Here is a 25,881-nt window from a genome sequence, read left to right on the forward strand (position 1 = left end):
CTCAGAATCACTGGTTCCCTGCTTTACGGGGGACTGGGAAGAGAGTTGGGAGGAAGCTGTTCCTTTTGAAGACCCTTTTCTATATCCCTTTTTGCTAACTGCAGTTCCTCAGAACAAGCCCCAGTTCTGCTCAGCAACAGTGATCTAAGAAAGATTTTTGTACATTCCCCAGCTCACAGGCTTCACAGTCCTTCCTTGTTTGGGAGGCTAATTAATTACTAGTTAATTAGCTTTCTCCCTTACCCTTAAGCAGGTAAGTTTGGTGTTACCATCATCGGACAAATGAGGAAATTGGGACCCAGAGAAGTAAGATGACATTCCTTAGGTCCCCACAAATATCAATGACACATTGGGTACGCGTTCAAGGCACTGAAAAATTTAGTCATTAGTCAAGAACTTGGTCAATCATTCAGAAGTTTAGAGTAGTCTACACATGGTCTTAGCTTATTCACTGACCCTTCAGGATGAGTCTACTGCACTGACTGGTCAAACTCATTGCCAGGACTGTTAGTGCTCACTATTAGGCAGAAATACATTTTACTGGGTTGCGAATTCCATCTAAACGCCAAGGGCTTAAGGGGGTGCCTTACATGGGTGTGAATCTCTCACACAGTCCTGGAAACCGTTCAGTTACAGAGCAGATGCAAGCCATTAATGGCTAAGGAAGCATCTCTTCCAGCTTCTTTGCATGTCGGGGATAAGAGCTGTCTTGAAACATAAACAAGAAATGTTTCTGAACCTGGAGCTGGAAACCACATCCACAGGGCTCCAACGTGCCTCAGTTTGGGCCAGCGGATGGGTCCGCTCCCCATTCCAGAATGCCTTGGCCTCCTTCCACCCCCGAGGCCTCATTTATTCTTTTAAAAAATGATTTAGCCTTCGCAAGCTCAGCATCTGCAGCCTCCTGAACAATGAAGGATTGTAAAGTGTGAGCTGGGGAATGAGCGAAAATCCTCGCTTGGGTTATAGTTGCTCAGCGGAACTGGGGGTTTGTTCTGAGGAAGTGCAATTGGCAAAAGGGGGACAGAAAGGAGTCTTCAAAAATAAACACTTCCTCCCAATTACCCCCCCCCCCAAAGTAGGGGACCAGTGATGCTGAGGCTAGCTCTTTAAATAAATGGACTCCTTCTCCACTCTCTTGGCAACAGCAGGGGTGTTTGTACTCTGGGACGGAGCTCTCTAACCAGCTATATTTATCTTGTAGCTGCATACACACACACACGTACACACACACACACGTACACACACACACACACACACACACACACACACACACACACACGCACATATTCGCGAGCGGTTTGTCAATGAGAGTGGGGCAGTTGGCCAGAAGCCCGTGACTGCAGAAACTTTGTTCCGTCCTCTCTTGACTTTCAGCTCCGAGTGCAGATAACAGGGTCTTGCTGCAGAAGAGCAAGACGCTGGCCCCCTGAGGGCTCCAGGAGGTATTTGCTTCACTCCAGGGGAAAGACAGGGGCTGGGTACCAGGTGCGGGAGCAGATCCCTGGGTGGAATGGAGTTCCCCAGGGGCCCCAGGCTTGCCATGGAAGAAGGTCTCAGGAGATTAGAAGAGGAGGAAGAGGGTGATAATAGCAGCAATGTGGTACCGCAGGAGCTGGATTGGCTGCAATTGTACCTCAGCCCGTTACCTGATGGCTACATGAAGGCAAAATTCACCCTGTCAGCCTACCTGGCATGCTGGCTCATTCTGAAGCTGTGCAAGGTAAGTGATGAATTTCTCTTTGGTGGTCTGTGGCTCTGTAGCAGAGAGAGGCACAGATGTAGATGGGGTGAGAGTGGGGGCAATTCAGAAGGCTCATGGGATCATGGATTTAGAACCAAAGATAGCTTAGCTATCATCTAGTACAACTTCCTCATTTTAGAGATGAGGGAGCTGAGGCCCAAAGGCATGAAGTGACCTGTCCAAAGTCACCAGGTAATTAAGTGGAAGAGCTAGCTTTTGAACTCAGGTGCTTTCTCAAATCTAGTACTCTTTTCACTATACTGGGCTGTTTCTTAAGGCTGGCTTGTGGTGCAATACTGAAATTAGTTTTTGGAACCCTAACAACCCATTTGTTCTGTTCCATTCCTCTAATCTCCCCTTCCCCCTCCCCCCACCCTTTCCCACCTGCCTATCCGTCTTATAAAGCCCTTTTAATCTCTTTCCTCAAGCCAGGAGTCCTTAACCTTTTTTGTCTTGAACTTCTTTGACAATCTGTCAAAGCCTTCAGAACACTTTTCAGAATAATGTTTTTAACTTAATAAATTAAAATATGTAGGATTCCAAAGGAAATCAATTGTCTTGAAATGCAGTTTTCAAAATATTTTTTAAAAGCAAGTTCACGGACCTTAGGTTAAGAACCCTTCCCTATACAAACTTACTCTTAGAAAAATATTTGCTCGCAATCATTTACACCTCAGTATAAAGGTAAGTTGCTGGATTCCTTCTTTTGGGGGCACAAGTTTTATTTCTAGTTATATTATGAAAAGTTTCATTTGATCTCAAAGGAATTTCAGAAATTAGCAGTAAGGTGAAAGAGACTTTAGGGGACAATAACTTTCTTGGTGACACCAGAATCATATCCTGAAGACTACCAATGATTATATCAGTACAGAAGGAACCAGGAGAGGAAATTGCAAAAAAGCAGATTTAGGCTTGATATAAGAAAGAAAAGCCCTTTCCCGACATTTAGAGATATCCCAAAGTGGAATGGTCTGCTACACCAGTGATAGCAGGTTCTCCTTCACAGGTCTTTAAGAATCCCTGGTCAGGTAGGGGTTGATATAGAGGGCTTCTATGTCCCTTCCAGCTCTAAGATCTAAGAGATTAGACTTGTCTTAAATTCTTCAGGGCCACTAGGAAGAGAACTTTAGAGACAGTGCAGTCTAGAACTGAATTCAGAAAAGGATTCCTGGTGATTGCTGAGTCATAAAATCCTACATTTAGGGAAGGAATAAAGGGAACAGGCATTTATTTAGCACCAATTATGTGCTAGGTCTAGGCACTGTGCTAAGCACTTTACAAATAGCATCTCATTTGATCCCCACAACATTTTATATTTTGGAAACTGAGACAAACAGAGGTTAAATGACTTGCCCAGGGTCCCACAGCTAGTAATTGTCTGAAACTGGATTTGAACTCGTATCTTCCTGACTCCAGGTCCAGTGCTCTATCCGGTGCAGGAGAAGTGTCAAACTCCTGCCTAGCAAAACTGAATGAGGCCCAAGACAGATTAAAATGTAATTGGGGAAATGTTGAATAACATAAATAAAAAACAGTACAATATAGTTAATGTTGATGTGTGATTTTCTAAGTCGGTACGACACCTTGCAGAGATCCATTTGTAATTGAGTTTTACGTCACTACACCACTATCTGCTCTAAATTTAGAGCTTGGAAGGAACTTTAGAGATTATCTAGTCAAAGCTCTTATTTTACAGTTAAGGAGACTGAGGCACAGAGAGGTTAAGCAACTTGCCAAGATTATACAGATTGCCCAGAATCCTGAGTAGACACAGGATTCTAATCCACATTCTCTAACTCCAGAATGCAGCCCTCTTTACACTGTGTCATACTGTTTCTCAGGGTACCTGGTACCATCTCTGTGTGATTTCAGATGTCCTAACTTGCCAGGAAATAACTCTGTCACATAGAGGAGCAACTAGAGTGGGTCTAACATATCCATTAGGTACATTTCTGCCATAGTAAGGTAGCAGAGCTCGAAATGGAGGTAGTTAGCTGGTGCAGTAAATAGAACACTGGGCCGGAGTCAGCAAGACCTGAGTTTAAATCCAGCTTCAGACATTTACTAGCTGTGTGACTCTGGGTAAGTCACTTCACCTCAGTCTGCCTCATTTTCCTGAACCATAAAATAGGGATTATAACAATACCTATCTTACAGGTATTGAACACCAAATGAAATACTATTTGTAAAAGTGCTTAGCACAGTGCCTGGCACACATTCAGCACCATATAAATGCTTTTCCCCTTCCCGCAAATGCATACAAAGACTCTCCCTACTGCAAAGAGAACTCCATGTGTCTGTATCTGCAGCCCTTTCCTAAAGGATTCAAAGAAACTTGGGTGAAACCCTGATTTGACCTGACAATGTAGCCAAAAGAGTTCACAATGAGTATCTGTATTCCCCAGGCCATCAAGTTTTCCAATTCCAACTGCTTTGTCCTTTTATTGGTATTGTGGTTGGCAGCTCTTAAGAGGACTCGAAAGTACATACCCTGAGGAAATTAAAAGTCTCATCTAGGAGGCAGCATAGGGTGGTGGGAAGCTATAAGAGAAGTACCAGGGAACTTGAGTTTCAGTCCTGGCTTTGCACCAAAAAGGTGTGCAATGTTGGGCAAATCAGTTAACTTTTCTAAGCTTCAGTCTCCTCACTGGCAAAACAGGGATTACAATCCCTGCTGGGTCTCATTCACCTGGTTTTTTTAGTTGTAGAAAGTGCTTTATGAACTCTGCATCCTATCCATACATGATGGAGGTGACAACACTATTCCTCCTAGTTGTGGCCATTTGTAAATTTCTAGGATATGTTTAAAAAAGTAAAAGGATGGGACTCAGTAGGCATGAGAGTCAAGTAGCAGAAAGAATGTTCAATTTGGAGCCAGAAGACCTTGTTTCAACTCCAGTCCTGGTTCAAATCCAAGTCCTATCACCTGCATAACCTTTAACCTCTTTGGTTTCAGTTTCTTCATCTGTAAAATGCAGGAGTGAGAATAGATAAACTTGGGGCAGCTAGGTGGCACAGTGGATAGAGTACTGGCCTTGGATTCAGGAGGACCTGAGTTCAGATCCCACCTCAGACCAAACACTTGACACTTACTAGCTGTGTGACCCTGGGCAAGTCACTTAACCCCATTGCCTAGCCAAAAAAAAAAAGAATAGACAAATTTTAGCTATAAATCCATGGCCTTGTGGTATTTTGATCCAACCCAATGTCTTGCAGAAGAATGTAATCCACTTGAGGGGAGAGACTGTTTTGTTTTAGTCTTTGTATATTTAAGGCCCACCATGATACCTGGACCATAGGAGGTATTTAGTGAATAGAATTTATCAGAAATGAACTAAACCCAAAGGTCAATGTGATTATTGTAATCATTAGGGTTGAGTTTAGTAGGGAAATGTTGTGGAGAGTTATCTCTATTTTTCAATCAAGGTACAGAATAATAACTATTTCTGTAATTCCATTAATTCAAGAGTCTTGACACCTATGTCATCTCTGTAGGTGGGGGAGGAATGAATACTACTAGCTCCAGAAAATATTGTGAAGTAGGTAAAGTTCATCTTCCTTCTTTCTCCCTCCTCTTCTTTGCTTCCTCTCTTCCTTCTTTTAAGAAATATTTACTAAGTAGTTACTATGTGCAAGATACCGTGCCATTTAACCCAATGATACCTAGTAGAGCTAGACTTATTTCCTAAAGAGATCAAAGAAAGAGGAAAAAGACTCATACATACAAAAATATTTATAGCAGCTCTTTGGGTGACACAGAACTAGAAACTAAGGGTACCCATCAATTGGGGAATGGCTAAATAAATTATAGTAAAGTAGTGTGATGGGATACTATTGAATCTTAGACTATGATGAAGGAGATGGTTTCAGAGAAACCTGGGAAGTTTTTATGATCTGATACAAAGTGAAGTGAGCAGAACCAGGAGGATAACTTATACCAGCTGTTCTCGAAGTTTTTGGTCTTGGGACCCCTTTACACTCCTAAAATTTATTGAAGATCCCAAAGAGCTTTAGCTTACTTGGGATATAGACCCACATATATTACGTATGTGTGTGTGTGTGTGTGTGTGTGTGTGTGTGTATACATGTATATATGTGTATATGTAAATATACACACACACACACATATATATATATATATATATATACACACATATATATTCCAAGTAAGCAAAAGTGCTCTCTCTCTCTCCCTATACATACACAGTGCACTTATTATTAGTAATATATATATTATTAATAACATAGTAATTAGTAGTATATATAGTATAATATAGTAATTTATAGTAATATAATAATATATAGTAATTAGTAATATAGTATTATTAGTAATTAAAATGTCTTAATATTATTATGAAAAAGTTTTGACCTCAAAGACTCCATGAAAGGAGATGTCAGGGACCTCCAGGGGTCCTAAGACCACACTTTGATAACCAATAATTTATACAGTAACAATGCTATAAAGATGAACAGTTTTGAAAGACTTAAGAACTATGATCAATGAAATGACCAAACTTGATTGCAGAAGACCAATGATAAAGAATGCTACATACTTCTTTCAAAGAGGGATGATAGATTCAAGATGCATAATGTGATGTGTATTTTTGGATATGACCAATATGAGAATTTATTTTGCTTGATTATGCATATTTATTATAAAGCCTTTTTTCTTGGGGGGGGGAGTGGGGGAGATGGGAAGAGAAAAGAAAATGCTTGTTAATTGAAAAATGGTAATTTAGAAAAAGATATCGTATGAAATACTGATACCATGCCAAGCACTGCCCTCATGCGACTTACCCAATAAGGCATAAACTCAGATAATCATATTACAAAGTAATACGTGATGAGTTTATTAGGGAAGTTTTCCTTCTCCCTAATGTTCCTCCTTTCTGCTCATCTCTCAGATAACAGTTGAGGCATTTTAGCAGTGACCTTCAACAGCTTGACTTGGAGGTATCCTAGATGCATAGAATGCTAGAAGTGTAAAGAATGCTTGGATGTCAACTACTCCAAGCCCTTCATTTGACAGATGAGGTGTCACTAGCGGGAATGTCAGATGAGTACTAGGCTGATACAGGTTCAGCAGTATTTTTGCATAGAGGAGGCAAAGTTTTTATCTCCCCTCCTCCAGAATTTAGAGCTGGAAAGGGACCTTGGAAATCACCTGGTCCAACCTACTCATTTTAAAAAAAAGTACTCATATCTTCTTTTTGGCTATATTACGTTTATTTCCAAATATATCCTTCTCTCCTGCCTTACCAAGTAAACAATCCCCTCTGTAAACTAAGGGTTAGAAAAGGGTTGATTGAATCAAACAATCAATCATCACCCCACTCTACTTAAAGTAGCTAAGAAGTACTCTAATCCTTATACCTTAACCAGATGAGACCACCTCTATTGAATCAATCAATTAAAAGCATTGAACTTAAGTTTGAATAACCTAGTCAATAAATTTGGAAGTACTGAAGACCACTGGATGGAGAGAAGTGAGGCTGTACAGGAAGTGTTTTGGTATTGGTTCAGAAGATCATCATTCCCTGTGGGTCTTTTATAAAATATCATGTCAGTTTGGAATCTAGGCATTCAAATACCTGGCAGCTTAGAGGAGAGAGAAGTTCTTGTTAAAGTACTGAGAGGATATTGTTGGGGAGCTGGAGGCAGGATGAGGAGAGAAGTGCCTCAATCTCAGTCTTTGGTTCAATTTGACCTTGTGAACTTTGGAGAGTTGGAGGATTTGGACTCTCTGTCAGTATTCTAGCAGCATCCCAGCAAGAGCAATGACTGGCAACAGTGTCTACAAAAGGAGCCAAAGACAAACTAGATTCATTGAGAAAAGGCATCTTCAGGACTCTCTAAGAAGCCTAGCAGAATACTCCATCTTACTTAAATGGAACTTCATGAAGACTCTATAGGAGGAGAAAAGGACTTCCATGAGCTATATGTGACCGTCTTTGATACATGTGCTCTCTAAGCTTGAGCCCACTTTCCCTAGGACTCTGCACATACTTGTGGGACAGTGTCCCACTGGTTTCATGGGGATATTTTCTACCAATTGTTCTTACTATAATACTTCAGGAAATAATGGTTTTTAAAAGTTAATTATGTCTGACTGGATAATTGATATCAACTAATAATCAGTGGGAAGAGCGCATTGGTGGAGGCTCACAGGCTATAGTACTAGAAAACAAACAAACAAACAAAACACTGACAAGCCTTTCAACAGCATCCCAGAAACCTGAAGCACAAAGTAGCAGCTACTTTCTTAGGATACAAGGTGAGTTGAGGTTGGGAGAGTAGCACTGGAGTATATTTACACAAATATTGAAAAAGAACAAGGGGAAAACCAGTTCAGCAAAACTGACAATACTTCAATTGGGTCTGATAGTCTGTGCAATCCAACCTTCTCATTTGTTAAATTGGTAAACTGAGGTCAAGAGTGAGAAAGTGACTTATCCAAAGTCACAGAGGTAATAAGTGGAAAAATCAGGATTTGAACCCAGCTCTCTTTACTTTTTATTGAGTGTTCTTTCTGCCATGTATTAAATGATGATCCATTAATGGTAGTTTGCTCCACCCATGGAAAACATGAGCAAAAGGCTACAATGATCTGGGTAAAGAAAGGTATAATCCGAGGGGAGTAGAAATGGCTGCTAGGAAAATCTCCTGACACTAAAAAAGGAGAAGGAAAGAAGAGAGCTCCATGGTCTTTATTGAGTGAGGCAAGGAATTGACACTAAAAACACAGGCAAAGTAGTTATATACTTTTCTATACCTGCATAAAGGGAAATGTCTTTCCTTTTGAAGGCCAGGGAACAATGATGGAAAACTTTGGAAAGATCTTGTAAGAGAGCTCAAAAATCCAGTGAGGAAGGTATTATTACTATTTTGCTGATGAGGAAACTGAGTCTCAGAGAAGTTAAGTGACTCTCTCAGTTATACAAGGGTCAGAGTCAGTTCTCTAATCTAGGCCTTTGGATTCCAAGATGAGAGCTCTTTGGATTGAACCATCCTGAATTAGGATGCTGACCATCAGCTCTGACAGCCAGTGAGTATGTCCAGAGAATAGTTTCCTCTTCTTCTCTACTTCAATACAAAAAGAAGGTCCCAGGCAGGATCCAAACAGCCCTTGACTTTTGGGAGAAGTGTCTATTGCAGCTGGTGGCTCAAGAAATGTCTACCACTAGCCCAGTGTTGGTGGATAGTAAATACAATGATATCGTCCTTAAGATTTTGCTGTAAACTCTTAGGGGACTCTGTAGAATAAACCTCAAATTCCTCTGCTTGGCATTCAGGTTCCTTCCCCAGACTGGTTCAATCTTACCCATCCAATCTTATCCCCTCTACAAAAATCCTTCTTTCCAGTTAAGCCATTCTAACTGTCCTCTCCATATACCATGTTAATTCCTGCCTCTATCCTTAATCCTACTTTCTCCATAAAGCATAATATGACAACATCAGTCAACACTGGTCCCTGCTTTTAACCTTTTGTAGCATTTGTTATCTCTACCACACATTTAGCATTTGGAGTAGCAGGTTATCACTGAATGACTTTACTTTTGTTTTGTGACTTAGTCTTACTTTCTAATTTACATTTAGATTTAGATTATAAGCTTTTTGAGGGCAGGGACCATAGTTTATTCTTCTTTTATCCCCAAAAGCTCCTTGAATACACACTAGATGTTCAATGAGTACTTGCTGATTTGAGGAGAGGTGAAGCAGATGCTTCTGTCAATTTGTCTTTCAGTCAACAATTGCATTTGTTGAGTGCTCACTGTTGTGACTGCCCAGAACTAACACCATGCATCAGTCGTATTGTCTGGAAAATGGGAATATTTTTAGCTAACTCTTGCTCCATGCAATAGCACCAACTTGTTCTAGTAAAGCCTTCTTAGAAATCAAGGTGTGTGTACAATTATCCCTTGTCTGCCAATCTGACTGAAGCTGGCACTGAGCCGTGTAGGGTGGTACCCTCTATTGGCATTAAGCTGCCTTTATCAATTTGATTCCAAGGAAGCCAACCCACCCACTTGGTGCAACTGCATTCCAAAATGGCAACTCCTCCTTTTTCAAGAAAAGGCCAAGCCTTTGTCTAGTATGAAAAAGCTATGCATGACTGGCACTGAGGGATCCTGACTTTCCAAGATGCTGCCACCACACAATAAATGCAGCTCTTTTCCATAAAGGCAGGGCTGGCCATGCTGTGCAGTCACTCCATTGTGTGAAAAACCTTAGGGGTTTTGGAGGCACAGCAACTCATGTTGATTCAGAGTAAAGACGTCTCGGTCGAATCCTCCACGGAAAAAGGAAAAGAGCAGAACTGAATAGGTCATCAGAGAATTCCACATGCCATGAACCCAACCCCCCCCCAAAAAAAATTTAGATTTTGTTTTAATTTATTATACTTATTCCCCCAGAAATCTCACCTGGAATTTCCTCTCTTTTACTCTACCTAGTTAAATCCTGTGTAACCTTCAAGTCCCAACTCAAGTGCCATCTCTTCCATGTTAAATTTAGAAAATACAGGCAGCCAATAGGAGTCATTTCAGACCCCAGACCTAAAATGATAATGTGAACTGCCTAAGTATGTGCTGGACCTTCGAGGCTCACATCAGTAATCCCAGGTACTAGGGAGGCGGTCTCTGGTGGATCTCTTGAGACTGAGAGTTCGGAATTTCAATGGGCTATGCAAATCAGATGTCCAAACTAAGTTCAAACTAATTGAGCCCCAGGGAGCAGGGAGTCACCAGATGAGCTGGCCCAGATCAGAAGCAGAGTAGGTCCAACCTCCTATGCCAATCAATTGTGAGGGTAACTCCTGTACTTTCAACTTTGGTGAGACAGGGAGACCTAGCCTTTAAAAACAAAACAAAAATAAGGTGGCCAAAAAGCTCAACTACTCCCTTCTCTCCTAAAATTTCTGTTCTAGTTTGACCGACAATGTAAATATACATGAAACAATAAGAGAATGATGAGGTAATGTACAATTAAGGACTAATTCATTTGATCCAGACACTGAAAAAGGACAGAAATTGGTGTGCACTAGAAATTAGTGTGTACTAGAAATTAGCAGACCTCAGGGGAAGTTTCATGAACTGGGCATTGAAGGAAGAATGATATTTATTTTCTAAAAGATAATAGCACATTTGTGTTCCACCTTAAGATTTACAAAGCACTTTCTTCACAGCAATCCTATAAGGCAGGTAGCATAGCTATTAGATATATGTGTGTATATGTATTTACACACACATTATATATATACACATATATACACATACACAATATATATGTACACACATACATACATATATTACATATATATATTTAATGAATGAAAAAGTTTTTTATTAAGTACTGACCATTTGCCAAGAACTGTGCCAAACACAGTATAAAAATACAAAAATCAAAACAGTCCTTCTAGGAGTTCATCTCTTTAAAATAATGTGTGTGTGTGTATGTAAAACATATCTATGAGTATGTGTATATATATGTTTATATGTATGTATTCTCATATACATACATATGCATACATACATCTATATATGAGAGAGTAACCCTTTCTATAAGATTTCAAGTGTCTTAATCTCTTTGTTTTTTTCAAAATCAAGCATTTTTCCCCCCTTCCTCCTGCATCTCTCCCATTGGGGAAAAAAGAAATATAAAGTCCTTATAATAAAGAAGCATAGTCAAGAAAAATACATTTCCATATTGGTCACATCCAAAAATGTATGTTCCATTCTGCGTTTTAATCTATCACCTCTCTGTAATGAGGTGGATAGCAATCTTCATCATTGCTCCTTTGGAATCATGGCTGAGCATTGCATTGTTTAGAATTCTTAAGTCTTCCAGAGTTGTTAAAATATTGATGATATAACAAAAATTGTTTTCTTGGTTCTGCTCACTTTGTACTGTAACCATTCATATGCTTTCTAAGTTTCTCTGAAACTGTCTCTTCATTTCTTATAACCTAGTAGTATCTACTACCTTCATATATCACAATTTGTTCACCCATCCCCCGATTGATGGACAACCCTTTGGTTTCTAGTTTTTTGCTACTACAAAAAAGCTGCTGGAAATATCTATGTACATATGGGTCTTTTTCTGTTTTCTTTTATGTCTTTGGGCTCACTACTGGTATCAGTGGGTAAACATAGGTTAGTAACATTTTGGACATCTTTTCAAATTGTTTCCAGAATGGTTGGACTAATTCACAATTCTACCAGTGCTGTATCAATGTGCCGGTTTTCTTGTGGAACCACCAGCAGTTGTAATTTTCCTTTTTTGTCAATGTTACCAAACCGATGCGTGTAGAGTGGAAGAAAAATGAGATTATGTTCAGTGAAAGATAGAACATTTTAGACAGGAAGAACAAAAAGTTAGACACAAACAAGGTGGGTTCAGGAGACTCAAGCTTGACCATATCAGTTCCCTGCTGAAAAATAAAAAAACAACTCCAGTGATCTCCTGTAACAAGCTTTTCATGACCTCTGCTCACTCACCCCGAAATTGTTAACATTTACTCCCTCATTCTCAAATTACCATGTGTATATTTCTCCATTTTCACATTTATCCCTCACTGATAGAACGTAAACTCATTGAAAGCAGGTATTACTTTTCATTTTGTATTGGCATCCTGATCATCTGCCCCTGTGCCTATAAATTGTAGACTCTTAAATACTTCTTGGATTAGATTAGGTTGGACTGGATTGGGACAGTGAGGAGACTAGCCTGCCTGGCTTTCTCTTGTGTGGGCCACTAAGCTTGTGGATGGCAACTTGGTCTTTTCAGTTACGTAGAGGAGGTTTCAATGAGACAGACGGCATGGACATAGAAAGGTCTGTACAAGAGGCATATTAAAAGAAGAAACATTTCCCTGGTAGTGAGACAAATCTATTTATATGGGTAGCAAATGAGAACTGAATCCCAAGAATTACTAACTTGAGATGGAGAATGGGAAAAGGAGAAATTTGCTTGTCACATTTTTAGTTTCTTTGGTAAAAATTATTCTCTTGGTTTATTAAGCTTCTGCTAGGTGCTAGGCACTGTGCTAAGCACTTTGTGAATGTCTTATTTGATTCTCACAAAAATCCTGAGATGTACGTACTGTTATTATTCCCATTTAATAACTGAGGAAACTGAGGCAGACAGAAGTGAATTGACTTGCCTGGGGTCACACAGCTAGTAAATATCTTAGGTCAGATTTTAACTTAGGTCTTCCTGACTTCAGGCTCAGTGCTATATCCATGGCTCCATCTATCTGCCCCATCTTTATATCAAACTTTTGACTATCTCCAGGCAATTTTTGCATACTTCTCCAGGTTCTGTCTTCTAGGACCAACCAGTATAAGTCTAATACTTATTCCACATAACATTTTGAATACTTGAAGCCAGTCATCACCTACCCTCTATGCCTTCTCTTCCTTAGGCTAAGTGGTCTAATTTTCTTACTCTTCACCATTATCCTCACTGACCTCTGGACATTCTCAAGACTAATGTACTTCCTAAAATGTGACATGGAACTGAGCGAACACTTCCATATGTGGTCTGATTAGGAAAATGCACAATGAGACTATCATTTCTTTTGTTCCCAATATCTCTCCTAAATCAGCCCAAGATGACAGAAGCTTTTTTGGTAGCCATGTTGTATTGTTAACACATGTGGAACTTGTAGTCCAGCCATACCCCCAAGTCTTTTTCAGATCAACTGCTGGAGGCCACTCCTTCTTCATCTTGTACTTGTGAAGTTGATTTTTTAAAAACTCAGTTATGGTACTTTACATTTACCCTAATTTTATTTCCTCATATTTCATTCAGATCAACATTCTAACCTGTCAAGTTCTTTTGAGATCCTGACTCTGTCATTTAGACGATGAGCTGTCCCTCCCAGCTCTGTGTCATCTGTAGCTTTGAAAAGCACACCATCTGTGGCTTCATCCAATGCTTTGCATATTCTAATAGCAGCTCATGTTTCTGTAGTCCTTTACAATTTATGAAGCATTTTCCTTATAGCAACCCTGTAAAGTAGACAGTACTAGAAATATTATCCTCATTTTATTGATGAGGAAGCTGGTCACTTAGTGTCATTGCTGGGATAGTAATTCAGATTTTGCCATTCCAGTATAGTATTCTTTCCACTACTCTGTGATTCTTAATAAATAATGAATTGACCCAAATAGGATGAAAATCACTCATGTTCAGAAATAACACCCTGGGCCCTACAGTATCCTTATTCAGCAAAGTTCTGGTCCCTAGATTATGATCATGCCAAGACAGTACCTTAGAGATTTTAGGAAGATTTTTAGCAGCAAAATGTAAATGGATATTAGGCAAATATTCACTTGAGCATTCTAATTCTTAGAGGTTTATTCTAATAGAAAATAGAATATTTAGCCTTGAAAAGAGATCTTTCGAGGAGGAGGGTAAAGGGTGTGAGGAAAAAGGAAGAAGATAAAGCATGGTAGCTCCCCTCAAATATTTGAAGAGCCACCACACAGGAGAAGAATCAGACTCATTCTGAGTGGTGCCAGAAAGTAGAACTAGCTCAATGTTACAGGAAGCCAGATTTTAGCTAAAAACACGTTTCTGAAAACTGAAGTTATCTGAACATGGAATGGCCTGCTTCTTTAGGCAGGGCACTCCCTATCATTGATGGGATGACCATCTGTCAGCATGTTGTAAAGAGGATTCTTGGATTGGGTGGGACTTTGGACTCCATGACCTCAAAGGTCTGGGATGGTAAGGTTTAATGAACCTGAGGGCCCATCCATGCCTCCTCCTTCTTTTTGCTTCAGTTTCTCCATCTATCAAAATATGACTAATATAAGTTTCCTTCTCAGCAAACTAGGATTTTGTGATGATGTGGAGCATACCAATATACTGCTTCAATATGTATTTCAAGTTGCTCGTTGATTGAAGAACGGCCATACAAGATATCACTAAAACTGACTTATTCTCTAAGTTACTTGTTCAAAGTTTCCCTAAAATGGAGTTCTATCATCTCTATTTATTTATCTTTGTCTGTCTGTCTATCTCGCTCTATAGATAGGTATACAGGTACAGATATTGATAATTATATTTTGATATAATTGATTTCCTGTGTAATCTTACGTATGTTATTTTTATACATTTAAAAGCATTCTGAGAGGGGTGTCCATTGGCTTCCCCAAGCTTCCAGAGGGGCTCTTTACATGCTTAAATCTCCTGAGTTAAAAGGAAGTTAAGAGGTTGAGCCATCACCCTTAGTGAGGGGAGGAGGGAGTGGGAATGTGATCCAAAAAAGCATGCCATCCCACTGTGTGGTAGAACTTCTGGAAGCCTATCATTTGTAGAGAGCATGACCAGGAGGGAATAATGTGAAGCAGAGCAGATTACAGACTTAGCTCACCAGGGAAGTTAGTTCCTGGAGGGAAGCTTTCTGGTTTTAGGATTAGACTGAGATCTCTCAGTTGCTAAAACCCAAGATAAGTGAGGAGATGATAAGAGATTCCCCTGCCTGGGCCTGGCCAGGTCATCCAGATTGGGTACTGAAAAAACCTTGCTGATAGGATTATGGAATCATATTTCTTCTGTATGTCCTTACTTACATCCTAATAGATTGAAACCTCCTCAAAGTCAGGGACTATTCCATTTATGTCTTTGTATCTCTAAACCCTAGCACAGAATCTGGCATATAGTAGGCATTTAATAAATGCTTTTCAATTTATTGCTATTTGAAAAATCATGGAAAACAGGAAAGATGCTAGAGCAGTGGTCTCAAATTTAAATAGAAACTGGGCCACCAAATCATAGTAAGGAACCTTGCTGGCTATATATTGACTTAGAAAATCACATATTATCATCATCTATGTTGTATTGTATTTTTATTTGTTTTGTTAAATATTTCCCAATTGCACATTTTAATCTGACTCAGGTAGCACTAGAAGGGTGTGTTGGAATCAGTCTTCAGGAATTGTTTGACTCCTCTATGCTAGGGAAGAAAATGTTCCATTTATTTAAAAAAATAAAGAGGAAGAAGGTAGGTTGTTGTTGTTTTTTTTAACCTTAGGCCAGTGAATTTAAGTTTGATTTTGGGTAAATGTCTACAACATATTATGAAAGGGAAGCAGTGACCATCATGAGTCAACTTGGGTTCATCAAGAATAAGTCATGATAGACTCGCCCCATTTCTTTAATTTCACAGGGATATTAGTTAGTTTGAGGCAGTTAGTTGACTCAGTGGATAGAGTGCTGGACCTGGAGTCAGGAAAACTGGAGTTCAAATCTGGCCTCAGATCATCTGTGTGACCCTGAGCAAGTCACTTAACCTCTGTTTGCCTTAATTCACTGAAGAAGGAAATGGCAAACCACTCTAGTATTTTTACCAAGAAAACCCCAAAAGGGTTCATGAAGAGTTGAACACAACTGAACAATGGCAAATTAGTGATTAATAGATTGATGCAAGCCTTGAGAGAAGTCTATAGCTGTGTGACACTGGGCAAATCACTTAACCTTTGCTTGGTAGTGCCAGAGTACTGGGCCTGGAAAAGCTGCCTCATAAATTTGTAGAAGAAATAGACCTAGAAGATATGCTTAGATATAGAATGGACTAGATGGCCTTTTCAGTCTGAGATTCTGTGAGTCTATGACTGTGGATCAGGCCATTTATCATTACTAAATTTGGGGTTTTTAGGATTAATGACTGGATACAATTATGAAACAGCTCCAGAAATATTCTATAAATGCTTAAGAACAAGAGAACAGTACTGTACAATGTGTTTATAGAATGGAATTTTAAAAGGTTGGTCATCTTTTATTTGGACAAGCTACATTAACATCAGAACCTTCTGCCTTATTAGGTAGTGAGTCCCCTGTCACTGAGAGTATTCACAGAGGAGCTAGATGACCACTTGCAGGGCATGATATACTGGCAATTCCTACCTTAGAGAGAAGGTTGGACTAGATGACTTCTGCAGACCATTCCAGCCTGAAGTTCTAGGAGTTTCTCCTTTCTTTCACCTGTTCTAGTACAGTTTTCACCACACAATCTAACTCTTCCTTTTGTGCTGAATAGAGTTGTTCTGTTTCATGAGGATGGGTGTCTGTTCTGAACCCCTCAAAGCAGAGAGATCAAACATAGCAATACTCTGAGTACTCCCCCAACCAGATAAAAATGTAATTGGGAAATATTTAACAAAATAACTAAAAATACAGTAAAACATAGACAATGGTAATTTGTGGTTTTCTAAGTCAATATGCAGCCTACAGGGCCCCATTTCTATTTGAGTATGACACAACCACCATAAAGCATACAGTGCAGGGCTCTACACACAGGTGGCACTCACTAAATACTTGTTCAATATTTGCTATTTGCGTTTTGGAAAAAAATGTCATTTCCAAACAGACTTTTGGATTGTGTTCTCTCACCGTGACTTTCCCTAATGCTTCTTTCTTTTTTGGGCCAAGAGGTCTTTTAGTTTAAACAAAAATAATTTCACACTTCAGCTACTGGAGAGTTTAAGCTAATATTGACAGAGTAGTTTTCACCTCAGGCTGCCCCTCTGTAATTATATAGGTCTGCCTCAGGCCAGATCACATCTCACACTGTAGAACCCAAGTGAAGTTGTTGTAAAAAATGTTGAAGCCATTTTCTTTGGCTCTCCTGAGAGTCTGTGCATTCCAGCTGCTCTCAATCTAAAAAGACAAATAAATTCTTGGTGTTTGCACACATTTTTTTGTGAGTGTATTTGGCTGCCCAGACTGACAGGCAGTTCCTATACTGTTAGAAAGAGAAGCAACATTTGCCTTTTTATTATTACATATTTTGTTTAAGACTTGGGTTGCTATCTTGTAGTTCTGGAAAGTTTAAAGGAAGGAAAGAATAAATCACAGAACTTGTCTATAATTCAAAGTCAGAAAATGTAGGTTCAAGTTCTAGCTCTTATACTTCCTAACTGTGTAGGCAAAACCCTTAAGCTCTCCGGGCCTCAGTTTCTTTGTAAGATGAGGATGAATGACACTCCCTACCTCACAGAGTTGTTGTGAAGATAACATTTTATAAACTTTAAAAGTGCTATTTAGTATTGGTGGAGATATGAGTTGGTCCAACTATTCTGGAATGTAATTTGGAATTATGCTGAGAGGTTTCTAATGTCCATATCCTTTGACTGGGAGATCCTATTTCGAGGAATACGCACTAGGGAGGTCAGCGATACATAGATAGAGCGAGTTGAGCATTTACTAAGTGCTCTTTATATACCAACCAGGCAGAGTTCTAAGAAAGGTCTCACATGCACCAAAATATTTATAACAGTACTTTGTTGTATTCGAGAACTGGAAACAAAGAAGATACCCACCTACTGGGGAACAGCCAGATAAATTGTGGTACATTAATGTAATTGAATATTACTGAGGTATAGCAAATGATGAATAGGATGAAAACAGAGAAACATGGGGAGATGGATCAGGTGATACAAAGTAAAATAAATAGAACCAGGAAAACAATATATACAATTATCACAACAATATTAATGGCAAACACGACAACAAAATAATCAAAACGGAATGCTAAAAAATTGTAATGACCAAGTTTGGCCCCAAAGAGATATAAGAACATACTTCTCTTCCTTCTTTGCAGAAGTAGGGGAACTATGAGTGCCAGACTTGGTTGACATGTTGGTTAGTTTCGCTGAACTATTTTCCTTCTCTTTTTTATTTTTTGTCATGATGGAATGTTGTCTGAGAGGAGGAGGAAAAAAGAATATATTGGGAAATAGAGGTGATATAAAGCCAAAAGATATCAATAAAAATTTAAAATAAGTACAAAATTAAATATACATACATGAAAATGTACTATTTAGAAATAATGATTATCAAAAAATAAACAACAATGGCCAGAATTACTGGACTGGACGTCTGAAAATCGGGGTCTCAATAGCCACTCTAAAACTAACTTGCTAGATGACCTAGGCATGTTAGTTTAATTCTCTAATTTTCCCGTTTACAAAATGGAAAACATAATGCCCGTTGTCTGCCTTGTCAATTCTTATAACTCACGGTCTTAAAGATTTTCGTGAGACTTAGGTAAAGGTCAAGAAACTCATCCATATTCAATCAGTAAATAAGCATTTATTAAGAGCTACTAGGTGGCACAATGGATAGAATGCTTGGCCTGGAGTCATGAAGACTTATCTTCCCGAGTTCAAATGTGGTCTCAGACACTTACTAGCTGTGTGACCTTGGGCAAGTCACTTAACCCCATTTGCCTCAGTTTTCTCATCGGTAAAATGAGCTGGAGAAGAAATACGAAACCACTCCAGAATCTTTGCCAAGAAAATCCCAAATGGGATCACAGAGTCAGATATAAATGAAATGATTGAACAACAACAAATGTGCAAACCACTGGGCAAGCCTTTAAATATACAAATATGAAAAAGCAAGATAGCCCATGCCTTCAAGGATCTTACATTCTGCTGGGGTAAGGGTAAATGAAACATGTTCACAGCTAAGTAGATACAAAAAATATACAAAATAAACACAAAATGATGGAGATGCTAACAACTGGGGGAGCCAGTAAAGGTCTCCTGAAAAAGATGGCACTTGAGATAAGCCATAAAGGAAACTAGATGTTCCAAGAGGAGGAGATGAGAAAGGAGATATTTCCAGGCGTGGGAACAGCCTGTATAAAGTCACCAAGAGAGGAGAGGGATTGTTTTATATAGAGAACATGGTATCAAGACTTAAGATATACAGGGAACAGCAGAGAAGCCAGTTTAGATGGAATGTACAATGTATGAGAGTAGGCGTATGTAATTAGCCTGGATATTGTAGAGTCACATTGTGAAAGGCTTTAACTGCTACAATACAATACAATACAATATACATTTATGAAGTGCCAACTATGTACCAGGCACAGAGCTAAGCACTGGGGATAAAAGAAAAAGAACAGACTCTTCCCTCAAGAAGCTTTCAATCTAATGGGGGAAGATAACATATAAAAGGAAGCAGAAAGGGAGAGAGGAAAGAAGGCATAATGATGGTGGACTCCAATCTAAGGAGTACAGCAGGTGGGAAATGAAGAATTGTATGGGCTTCTGAAGCCTCTTAAAATGGTGGCTTAGGGAGTTTTTTGCTCCAATCTCAGTCCTCTAATCAGAAGTTTAAGGCAACTAGGGTACTGAAGAGGTATGAGTACAAAGCAAATGTAACCTCTGCGTTGCTCTTTTCCTGTTGATGAGCTTTTCCTACAAGAGCATGATGATGGTAGAGTTTGTATATTATCCTATAAGCAACAGAGACCTCTGGAAGCTCCATGAGCAGGGAAATGACATGGCTTGATCTGTGATTTTAAAACAGTAATTTTAAAATTTATCTTTGTGGAGGATGGATTGGAGAGGGGAGAGCCTGGAAGCAAGGAGAACAATTAGGACGCTATTGCAATAATTCAGGTGAGTTGCCATGTTAGATGAGAGAAGGATATAGATTGAAGAACCTTGGAAAAAGAATCAACAAAACTTAGAAATTGATTGGTAATGGGGGAAGCACAGTGCCTGGCATATAGTAGGTACTTAATAAATATTTGTGCATCGATTGATTGAGGAAAGAATCAAGGATGGCTCCCAGGTTATGAATCTAAGTCACTAGAAGAGTGGTAACCTATAGAGAAAAATAACAAAAAAGGATGTGTGTGTGATTATGAGTTTTGGATACACACAGTAAGTGTCAGAGACTGGTCTTGAGCCCAAATCTTCCTGACTCCTGGCCTAGTACTCATTCACTAAACCACTGGCAGCCTACCTTGAAGAATGTCTCATAAGATAATATATCTGGGGACACTCTGTTTTTAGCTTTTACAAAGAGCTATTTATTGTGAAGATAGAGCAAAGACAGAAGTACAAACGTTCCACCTCAGTCACTGGGAAATGTGGGCTCAGTCTTACCATTAGTAGTAGATAGATAATTAAATATAGATAGATAGATAGATAGATAGATTAGATTAGATAGATGAATAGATAGATGGATAACTAGATGATAGATAGAACATTTATGCAGGGCATGTGCTAAGTATTGGGGATATAAATACAAGAAAACAAGATGGTCCCATCTGTCAAAGGGTAGGAGAGGTAGATGGTACAGTAGATAGAGTGCTCCTGGAGTCAGGAAGACTCATCTTCCTGAGTTAAAATCTGGCCTCAGATACTTACCACTTATGTGATTGTGGGCAAATAATTTAACCCTGTTTGCCTCAGTTTCTTCATTTGTAAAATGATCTGGAGAAGGAAATAGCAAACCTCTCCAATATCTTTGCCAAGAAAACCCCAAATTGGGTCATGAAGAGCTAGATGCAACTGAAAACCGAGCAACCACTGTCAACGAGATTACATTCTAGCGGAGGAAGACAAATCCTACAGTGAGGCTAGGAGCAGTCCAAAGAGTGATTGAGTTGAGCTAGAAGTAAATAAGCAGCATGACTGGGGCTGCTCAAAAAATGACCAGCAGGGGCTCATCAATCAATGAGCAAGCCTCAGGGCAGAATACTCTTTAGATGGGTGAGGTAGTTGATGGGGAGCTTAGAGTCTGAAGAGTGAATTGAGCTGCAAATGACCTTGGTTGCCATAGGTTCACATCTAATTGCAGGATAACCCTTGGATGAAGGACCGCTGGACTAGGTTCCAAAGGTCATTCATTTAGGTCTCAGTTCTGGACTGGCTGACTGTCACACTTGCATACATTCTATTCCTTGACCTCCTGATGGCTTGCTCTCCGGATCTTTCAGGACTCACAAAGTCATAGCCATTTCCAGGCTCCTTTCCCTAGAAGCAAGAAAGAATGGATACAACACAGACAGAACAAGTAGCAGTGTCATGAGTTCTTAGCACAGGTTCTGAATGAGAGGAGTACAAGGACCCTCTTTGGGAGCTCTTTAAAAGTGTTATACAATGCAAAATATTATTTACTAAGGATTTTAATGGTAGGGTAAATTCTAAGGATGTTGAGTTCTTAGTTGTACTCACTTCCTTTTCTCACTTTTATGTATGTGTACTTTATCTCCCTTTATACTAACCTAAATTATGCAAGATCCTCCCTCCCCTTTCAAATCCACAGCTGTCTCCCCTTCATCCTCAGCCCAACCAAACAGCCAGAAATATCTTGATCCCTGAGTCAGCGCAGTGAGGTGTCTAGAACACATAGTTGGCCAGTTTGTGGTGGAGCTGCTGGAGCAGTAGAGAGTAGTTGATGAAAGGGGTACTTGGTTTGGCAGCCTCTTTCTGGGATTTTAGCTTAGAGCAATTGCTCAACTCACTCCCTGTACATACCTGGCTCAGAGATGGTTGTCTGCTTTAAACTAGGCGTGATCTAAAGGCCAAAATGAGGAGCTACTTCATGCTATCCCATGTGGTGAAGCCTGGGGTCTTGGGAATAAGCCTGAATGAATTCTCCTCACCCTACTCCCAGGGAAAGCATTTTCTAGACCAGAAAGAAGAATCACAGGGGACATTTTGGGTAATACTAGAGTTTGAATAGGCTCATTCTTATGTTTTCTGATGGATTAATCAGGGGGTCCTTTACCTGGAGTCCATCAATTTAAAAAAATGTTTTTTTGATAACTGTATTTCAATGTAATTGAATTTTCTGTAGTCCTATGTATTTTATTTTATGTGTTTAAACATGTATAAATTGTATTTATACACATTATATACACATGTAATTATATTTATATACATATATATGTATTTAAAATATGTGTAATGTATAAAAACATAATTCTGTGAAGGGATCCATAGGCTTTATTAGACTGCTGAAAGGATCAATTACACACAAAAAAGATTAAGAACCCCTTCAATTAGATGTTCTGCTGATACAGGTTATGGCAGATTATTTTTGGCTACTGAATGCCAACAGGTTTGTTGGGAATACACAGAGTTCTGTCCATGCTACATTTCCACTCTTCCCAATCTTCCCAGCTACTAGTTGATGGACCACAGGTACATGTGTACATATGAAGTATACACAAAGCATAGAAAATTAACAGAAAATAATAACATTAAAATGATGATATCATTTAGATAGCGCCTTAAGGTTTGCAAAGTTTACAAATGTTATTTCATTTTATCCTCACAATGACTCTTCATTATGAAGTTATATATACTTTATATGTGTTCATGTTGTCTCTTCCACAGAATGGATGCTCCTTCAGGAAAGAAATTGTTTCATTTCTGTCTTTGTCTACCCAATACCCAGTACAGTGCCAGCACCCACTTCTTGTTGTTTAGTCAATTCAGTCATGCCCAACTCTGTGATCCCATTTGGGGTTTCTTGGCAAAGCACTGGAGTGGTTTTCCACTGACACTCTATAACCTTCACCACTTGGCTGCCTGTAGCACTTATTAAATGCTTGTTGAATTGAATTGAATTCTCCAAACTCTCTGACAAAGGTATACATCTAGCTTTTCTTAGACTTTTCTAGGAGTCCTGTTTCCTACACTGGGCACTGACTTACGATATCTCTTTTTGGATTGCAGAGAATAATTCAGGTCATTAAAGTGAATATTTGATGGAGAACCTACAGTGCTAAGGTCTCACATGAGCTGTTAAAGTTGCAAGGTCAGAACCTGAAAACAGAAGGTCTGTTTTGGGTCCAGATTTTGGGTGCAGAGCTCTTTCTAATGCCCTGAATTTGTTCCCATACTGTGGTTGGTGCTATGCTAGGTTTTATGGTGGAAACTAAGAGGAGGAGGGAAAGAAACAAGCATTTATTGAGCTCCTACTATGTGCTCAGCATTACGTCAAGCACATTAACCTTGGGAGGTAGTAGAAGGAGCTATTATTCTCATTTTACAGTGGAAGAAACTGAGGCAGACAGGGCTTAAGTGGCCTGCCCAGGGACACACAGCTAGTAAGTGTCTAAGGCCACGTTTAAACCCAGGTCTTCCTAACTCCAGTTCTTTGTGTCATCTAGGTCTTGGCTCTTAGGGAACTCCCAAAACGTGAAACAGATGATTATTAAATACTGGATTGTACTGGAATATCTTGGCAAGTCTCACTGACCTGATTCTTCTCCAAGTCATCCCACTCTCTGCTAGAAAGATTTGTTAAGCTCAGAATCTTGGATTCAAATGCTATACATTTATAGTTGAGATGGGGTCATTTGGGGGTGCTTATATACTAGACTTTAGTGTCTTTTGAGTAAAAGTAAAGTTTGGAGGGAGAGAGAGGGAGTGATAGTGGGGCTGGGGAGTTGGAAAGGGCAACTTGGTGTACTAAGTTGTCTTGGAATTTTTAGCTTGGCTTCCTATCAGCCCTCAGCTGTTCTGTTGGGTGTGTGGAATTTTGGGAAAAGAAAGCCAACTATTTTAGTAATTCACCTCCTTTATGGTTCAGTTTACAGTAAATCTGTTAACTACCTTTGAAAAGTTTGTAGGAAGACATGGTGGGGGGAAACAGGGTTGGAGATTGGGGTAGCACCAGATAACCTTCTCTGTTAGAGACCTATTTTGCAATGAATAAACAGTAAAGGGGCCTTGTTTGACATTTCTGCCAAGGGAAGGGAGTGGTAATGGTGTGGGGATGAGGAGACTAAACTGAAACTTATCACACTGAATTTGTTGCTACAATCTTTTTTTGAGAATCTTGCTCCCAAGTCACATCTCTAAGAAAATCGTGAGCAGTAATGTGAATGTTGTTGTCACTATGTCCTGTTCCTATGACCCCCTAGGTTCTTTTCTGCCCTGGTCTACTCGCACATGCATGGTCATGACATCACCTTTCTGATGTCATGATTCTCTTTGAGAATGAAGGATAAACAACACCAACATAATGTATTTTCTGGATTGTAGGAAATGCCATTTTAAACTTCACCTTAATTTTCATCTGTCTACCTATTTAATTTGTGAAAAGCTACTTAGACATTTGATTTAGCCATTCTAGGTATTAGCCCTCTCACCTCCCACAATAAGACCATTTCTGTTCTTCCCCCAACACCATTCAATCTCAGTTTCTGGTCCTTTCTCCCTCTAAAATTAATCTTGAATTAATTTTGTGTTTACTTAACTGTGTAACTGTTGGACACTCACCCCTACCACCAGTAGATTGTCCTTGAGGGCAGGAACTATTGCTGCCTGGTACATAATTTGTCATTAACAACTATTTCTTGAGTTGAATTAAATTGAACTGAATTTCCACCAGCAAAGGAAATAGTAGCCAACCTACTCCCTGAGGAGTGTTGTGGAAATACCAATGTATCTTACCTTAAGCAAACCTGAAATAAGAACAAATAAATGCACACAATTAATAATTGAATGGTAATTACTTGTTTTATAAAGGGATTAATCAGAAGATTCTTTTAAGTGGTGTAGTTGTTAGTGGAATGGGCCTGGAATAGGGAAGACCAATTTCAAACCCGTCCTGAGAAACTTACATAACTGTGTGACCCTAGGCAACTCACTTAACTCTGTTTGTCTCAGTTTCCTCAACTGTAAATTGGGGATAATAAGTCTGACACACAGTAGGTACTTAATAAAAGCTTAGTTCCTTCTTGGAACATTTAAAACAGGGTTCAACTTATTCATTTAAATTTTTTTCACAGAGCCTTTCTAGAGCACATCTATTGTATAAAATAAGATATACCTATAATGGCAAATCTACCAGGGCTCTTTTTGTAGTCTTCTATTGACAATTCTCATCCATTTCATACCAGGAGGGTTTGTCATGACCTTGTAGATAGGAAAAAATTACTTCCTTGTTTTTACTCATCTGTAACTGAAATCAAACATTTCCTTTGATCGTTTAAAACCATTATTCTGAGAAGAGTTCATAGGTTTCACCAGACTGCCAAAGAGATCCATGGCATAAAAACGATTAAGAACTTGTAATCTAGTCCAACCTTGTCATTTATAAAAGATGAGACGGAGGCCCAAAAATGTCTCAGAAGTAACTAGCTATAGCAAACATTAGAGTCAGAAGTCAATCCCAGATTCAGTGATAACAGGTTATTTAAACTCCCCGGTCCTTAGCTTCCTCATCTATGAAAATGGATAGAAGGAGGCACCTTCTAGCCCAAAGTCAGCAAGCTTTCCACTGCACTGTGCTGGTTGTGAAATGCTTTAGGTTATCTTAATTATCTTTCTTCCTAACTTTCCGTATTTTTTCTGTCTTTTCTTATTTTC

The 25,881-nt window shown here is 39.3% G+C and overlaps 1 protein-coding gene across 1 annotated transcript in view; it reads left to right on the forward strand.

Annotated features, from left to right (window-relative positions):
* The first annotated feature begins 1,185 nt into the window (after positions 1-1,185).
* Positions 1,186-25,881, forward strand: part of ARHGEF4 (Rho guanine nucleotide exchange factor 4) — a 499,313-nt gene continuing 474,617 nt past the window's right edge. Inside the window, 1 exon segment of the mRNA XM_020967146.2 lies at positions 1,186-1,723. Coding sequence (XP_020822805.2) covers positions 1,514-1,723 — 210 coding nt within the window. The 5' untranslated portion in view covers positions 1,186-1,513.

Source organism: Phascolarctos cinereus, unplaced genomic scaffold (genome assembly GCF_003287225.1).
Source record: "Phascolarctos cinereus isolate Bilbo 61053 unplaced genomic scaffold, phaCin_HiC Scaffold_726;HRSCAF=1367, whole genome shotgun sequence".
Lineage (NCBI taxonomy): Eukaryota > Metazoa > Chordata > Mammalia > Diprotodontia > Phascolarctidae > Phascolarctos > Phascolarctos cinereus.